At 34.9% G+C, this 6,000-nt stretch overlaps 1 protein-coding gene across 1 annotated transcript; it reads left to right on the forward strand.

Annotated features, from left to right (window-relative positions):
- Positions 1-2,083: 2,083 nt before the first annotated feature.
- Positions 2,084-5,786, forward strand: LOC133181985 (bifunctional protein GlmU-like). Its single transcript, XM_061316664.1, has 3 exons — positions 2,084-2,126; positions 3,833-4,009; positions 5,501-5,786. The coding sequence occupies exons 1-3, from the start codon at positions 2,121-2,123 to the stop codon at positions 5,744-5,746; spliced, it is 429 nt and encodes a 142-aa protein (XP_061172648.1). The 5' UTR covers positions 2,084-2,120; the 3' UTR covers positions 5,747-5,786.
- Positions 5,787-6,000: the final 214 nt, after the last annotated feature.

Consider the following 6,000-nt stretch of genomic DNA (forward strand, 5'->3'; position numbering starts at 1 on the left):
GAAAAATCCACCGATAATTCAGTAATAGCCTAACATTTTGTATGAAAAACGTTGGTCAACATTAGACTAAACGATAAATTATATTTGCTAACAAGCTTATTGTATCGATCATAGATTTTGCAAAATACGGACTTGAAACGAGACTGTTGCTATCCTTGTATCAACAACTTATTTGTCAATAGCTTGTCTCGTTTTAGAAATCGTTCGCACGTAGAACATGCTCTTGCGTATCGAATCAACCAGGAGACATAAACTCCATATGCAGGTAATAATAGTATATTGCTACATAAAAAAGGGAGATTGACGAGAGAAAGTTGAAGTTATCGCGTTTCTCAAAGTTTGGTTGATAGTTTGCCATTAATGTCTTCCTCTACTAAAATATCCAAATATGAAACAGTTGTGTCAGATTCTGTAGTGTCTTTTATATCAAGTTATAAGGGATATATCGAATCAACGAGGGATTTTAAATGAATAGTTTTAATTGTTGTGACACGATTGCGGTGTTTTTCTTTGAAGTTTGCTGTTCTGTATTAGCAATACAGAACGGAAATACAGTGGGGGGAGCTACTTTCCGTTCTGTATTAGCCCTGTATACTGTCTTGTATTAGCCAACTGTTCTGTATCTAAAAATAAATCTCATTCAATTTATCAAAAGCACGTACAAATAGTAAATGCTGATTATTTTCCTATTATAAATTTGAAGAAATATTTCCTTAGGAATGTAAAATGTCAAAATTTCTCAATTACGTTTAAAAAAAATTATTCCACACAGAATCTACACGTTATTTCGATCCAAACGAAAAGGAAAATTCGCAATTATGGAAAACATCCTATGTTTGAGAAATTCCTGAAAACCTGTTTGCTTTCCCTGCTTTTTGTGTCCCCTCCAAAATAGTAAAGCCAATGAGTTCGCGGATGCAGCATACATTACGTGAAATTCGCACTCCCCCTCCCCCCATTTTCCACTCTTCTCGTGCAAACTCAATTAACTCCATTTTTCAGTGTATTTTTTAATTTCATCTTAAATCCTTATCGCTGACGACTGCCGCACATCTCTTTCACTTCGTTTTTAATGTCGCATTTCAATAAGAAAATAAAAATCGGTTACATCAAAGTCCATCGAAAAACTGTCTGTATCGCCTGTATGTATATAGATCTATAGCTTAACTGAGATTTTAAGACCCCTGAAATAAATTGGGATCAATCTCCATTTACAACAAGGTTAAATCGTCCACCTTATCAATTAAGACTGACTTCGAGTCTGTTACGTCTACCCTGTTGTCAAAACTAATCTGACTAAATCTTCCGTTGTCCGTGGAAATATATATACTGCGGATGTATACTCCCCGTCGAGGCCTCATCTACAGAAAGAACAAACGAACTCTGGCGGAAGTTTGGATGCTGCACAGGTATGAAGTGGGCGGTGCTTTTTTTTTTTTTTTTTTTTTGATTGATCGTGTCACAAATCATTTAGAGAACTCGACAGGTTCTGCATCGTAGATACAAATTTTGGGGCGGAGACTCGTGCTTCGCACTCGTCCACCCCCAAATTTGTATTGATGATACAGTACCTGTCTCGTTCTCTAAATAATACATAAAATGTCGTCGATATACATGTATATCTAAATGTTGAACTGAAGGCCACAGCAAGAGACTTCTTCGTTTCATGTAGAAGTTTTTGAATAAATTCTGCTTCGTATGAATACAAAAATAGGTCATAACTTCAAAGGTTTTATGGTCGCCATTACGAACTGGTTTAAACACTATGTACAGTGTATTTGGTAATTTCCTTTTATATACTTTAAATTCAGAAATTATTGCGTGCATCTAGCTCTCTGCCAGCCGACAATAATGCGATCGAGTTTTATTATTACAATTTCCAAAATTTTATATTAGAATACAACTAGTAAATATAAGAGTTTTAATTATTGCCATTCATACATGTACTTGTCACATTAATAAAAACATCGCAACATTTCTGAGCTTCACCGAATGCCCAATAACAACCGAATAGCCGATTGTGCGTTGATCAGTGTGAAAATCAAGCAAAATGAAAAATGGTCGTTATGGATAACCATACAACTTTTCCCGGAGTTCCAACTCCGGAGTTCCGCGGCAGAATGCAGGTGCGTTTTAAAGCTCTGTTAACTGTAACAGTACCAAAAACTTAGAGCTACATTATAATGCTAGTATTGTGTAAGATGTAACACTGTAAATAATGTCGAGGGTTTTTTTACCATTCATACGAAACATTTTTTTCATATTTTACCAAAAAAGTATGAAAGACATTTCTGGTTATAATAAATATTAAGAAGTGTGTTTCATTTAACCAGCATTACCCCGGAAATATTTTATTTAATAAAATACATGTACAGAAGTTTTAAATTTCACAATCTTTTAGAATCAAACAAGCAATATAATCTGATTGCTGAAGATATTTAAAAAAGTATAAAATACAAATAAAAACATTTTATTTTGCAATTGTTTTCTTGATTGCACCAGTTTCTCTAACCCGACATTCCAATGACTTTTACTCCTGCCATTTTCATATGGAAGTTTGTCACTTTAGCTAGTGTTGGGGTACTGGAGTATATAGTTTATGCCCTGTCCGTCCGTTTGTCTGTTTATCTGTTTGTCCACAAAAACTTTAACATTGCCCATAACTTTTGATTCGTTGGAGCTATGGCTCTCATGTTTCACATGTGTATTCCTTGTGACAGGACCTTTCTTTGGGTACCAACATATTTGACCTCTTGACCTTGACTTGGAGTTTGACCCAATTTTGCAAGAATTTACCCAACTTTAACCTTAGCCATAACTTTTGAACAGTTGCTGCTAGGGCTTTCATACTTCACATGTATACTCATTGTGATAAGACCTTTCCAAGGATATAAATATTTTTGACCTTGTCCTTGAAGTTTGACCCACTTTCAAAAAACTTTAACATTGAACATAACTTTTGAACAGTTAGTACTAAGCCTTCATATTTCACAGGTGTATATTCCATGTGACAATGCCTTCCTTTGGATACCAACAATTTTGACATTGACCTTGGAGTTTGACCTTCTTTTCAAATACTTCAACCTTGGTCATAACTTTTGAACAGTTGGTGCAAGGGCTTTCATATTCCACACATGTATTTCTTATGACAATGCCTTCCCCTGGGTACCTTTAATTTGACCCTTTGACTTTGACCCACATTTTGAAAACTTTAACCTTGACCATAACTTTTTAATGGTTAGTGCTTGGGCTTTCATATTTCACATGTATATTCATTGAGAACAAATACTTTCTTTGGGAAACAACATTTTTCATGACCATGGAGTTTGACTTGTATTTGAGAAACTTCAATCTTTGCCAAAAGTTGTTATACAGGCGCATCAGTGTTTCAAAAACACATCTTGTTTTACTTGATATTTTTAAAGAGTTCAAAGATGCCAATACACCATTGTAGCTGTATATACATGTTCATATACATGTACTATTTCTGCCATATGCTTATTGAAAGAAATGTCAATTTCACTGCATTTAAAAATTTAATTGCAGGCTCATAGGAATCGATTCAATCAATTTTGCCACTTTATACTTTACCATAGAAAACAAAACTAATTTACATTTTGCCCCCTCATTAATCAGTATATATTACACTATAGAGAACAAAGCTAATTAATTTACGGTTGTGCCTCCTCCAATATATACTACCCCCCCCCCCCTCCAAACCGAAATTGTTTCCTACGGACCTGTGTCTAGTTTTTACTGTAATATAAGTCGTAAATTTTATACATGTAATTTAATTACTAGTACAAAGTTATTTGTTTATTATCTGTTAAAGACAACGGAGGCAATGCACAGTCCACTGACCTGTTATCCGATGCGATTTGAGCCTGGTGCTGACCTTAAAGAAGGATTAATTAGATTTGTGGAGGATAACAAACTGTCTGCAGCCTTTATCCTTACTTGTGTTGGAAGTGTCACTAAAGCAACGCTGAGAATGGCTGACAGTAAAACGGTATTAAAGTAAAGAGACACAGTGTGTCAAAAATCATATATTTAATATAGGACATTTGTAACAAAAATCGAAAATATGAGGATAGCGAAGGTTTGGCAAACTCAACTGCACCGCAAAGATTGCAATAAATAAAAGCCGGGAAAACAAAGCTTGCATCAACTGCATCTTTGTTATCGAGTTACTGTATACAAACCAATACCAATTTTATTTCCCTGTAACTTAAACTGGATTCGGAGTATGCAAAGAAAAGAATATGTTTCAAATATATTTTTTCGCAGATTCTTTCAAAATTCTCTATTAGTCTACTGACATTCCACTTCTGGGACTTGAGTTGAGGCCATGGTGACTCGTTTATGTTTTCTGCGCACGAGCACAATCAGGAAGGGGGGGGGGGTAAAGAAGTATTTTTGTGATAGGCAAAACAGTATCTTTTCTTTGTAATAGAAGAATTTTTAGGTTCTGAAACTTGCAATTTAATGAAACCTAATACTATCAAGAATTGAACAAAATATGCATGAGTCATGCAAAAACTACTTTTTTCTCAGTTTTCCCGTTTTTGTGTCACTGTTTCTTTAAAATTCCAGCATGTCACAGACACAATATATACTTGTTAGAACATCGGTATGGATCGATAGCAAACATTATTTTCGTTTTGAAGTATTCCAGAATTGAACACGTAATACTGAGCTTTATATTTTTTACAAAATCAAATGACAAAAATATGAAATAGACATTTATCGAGAAATCACAATTGAATATCAGGAATCTAAACTAATGGGATAGGGTCACAGGCACTTGTTTCGTATACGGGGCACCCCTACTTATTTTTACCACAAGGTACCTAACTCAATTTCATGCACCCCCGCTTAAAGCTCGTATTTTGTTTATATATCAATCATTAACCTGCTTTAAAATGATATCGTTCCCTTCGAAAGACTTTTTTCTTGTCAAATTAATCGTTTCGGGCGTCACAGGTCGATCCTCTTTATTGGAAACCGCTCATTTCTTCCTCGAAAATTATCTCGATACAAAATAAGATACATAGACTTCCGGTTGGGTTATAAATGAAGGATAAAACCAGAGACCTCGGAAAGGAATACTCGTAAGTCTCTGGACTTATCCTACTTTTATAACCCCAACCGGAAGTCAATGTATTCCATTCGTAGTCTTATTTCATATTGAGATAATTTTCCAGGAAGAAATGAGCGGTTCACAATAAAGAGGATCGACCAGAGACGTCCGAAACAATTAATTTGACAAGAAAAAAGTCTTTCGAAGCGAACGATGTCATTTGAAAGTAGGTTAATGATTGATATATAAACAAAATACGAGCTTGAAGAGGGGGTGCCTGAAACTGAGTTAGGTACGTTGTGGTAAAAATAAGTAGGGGTGCCCCGTATACGAAACAAGTGCCTGTGGATAGGGTACATAGACTTGGTACTGTAGTGCGTGTTCTTTTTAAGTAGCTTCTTTGTAATTTATCTTCCACAGATAAAGACATACGATGGACCTTTTGAGATTGTTTCGTTAGTGGGTACTCTGTCAGGCGGAGGACATCTTCACATAAGCCTTAGCGACAGTGAAGGGAATGTGTTTGGAGGTCATGTCATCAGTGACGTCACTGTTTACACTACAGCAGAAATAGTCATTGGAAACTGTTCTGCTGCTGTTATGTCCAGGGAAACTGATAAACGAACGGGGTATAAAGAACTAGCTGTTTATCAAAGGCCAGCATAGGAAAAACAACTTTAAACATTAAAAGTGAAACGGGATTGGTTTTTCCATAGTATGGCATGTCAAACATTGCAATATTCGATCTTTTCCATTTGCATTGTATAATTTTCCAAAATTATAGAATACAAATGAAAAATTATACAATACAAATAAACATTTAATTTATACAATACAATGGAAAATTACACAATGCAAATGTAAAATTACAGAATATAAATGGAAAATTAAACTATACAAATGGAAAAGATCGAATATTG

This window comes from Saccostrea echinata, unplaced genomic scaffold, assembly GCF_033153115.1.
Source record: "Saccostrea echinata isolate AGI-Se365-2 ecotype Australia unplaced genomic scaffold, CSIRO_AGI_Sech_v1 ptg000009l, whole genome shotgun sequence".
In the NCBI taxonomy this organism is placed as follows: domain Eukaryota; kingdom Metazoa; phylum Mollusca; class Bivalvia; order Ostreida; family Ostreidae; genus Saccostrea; species Saccostrea echinata.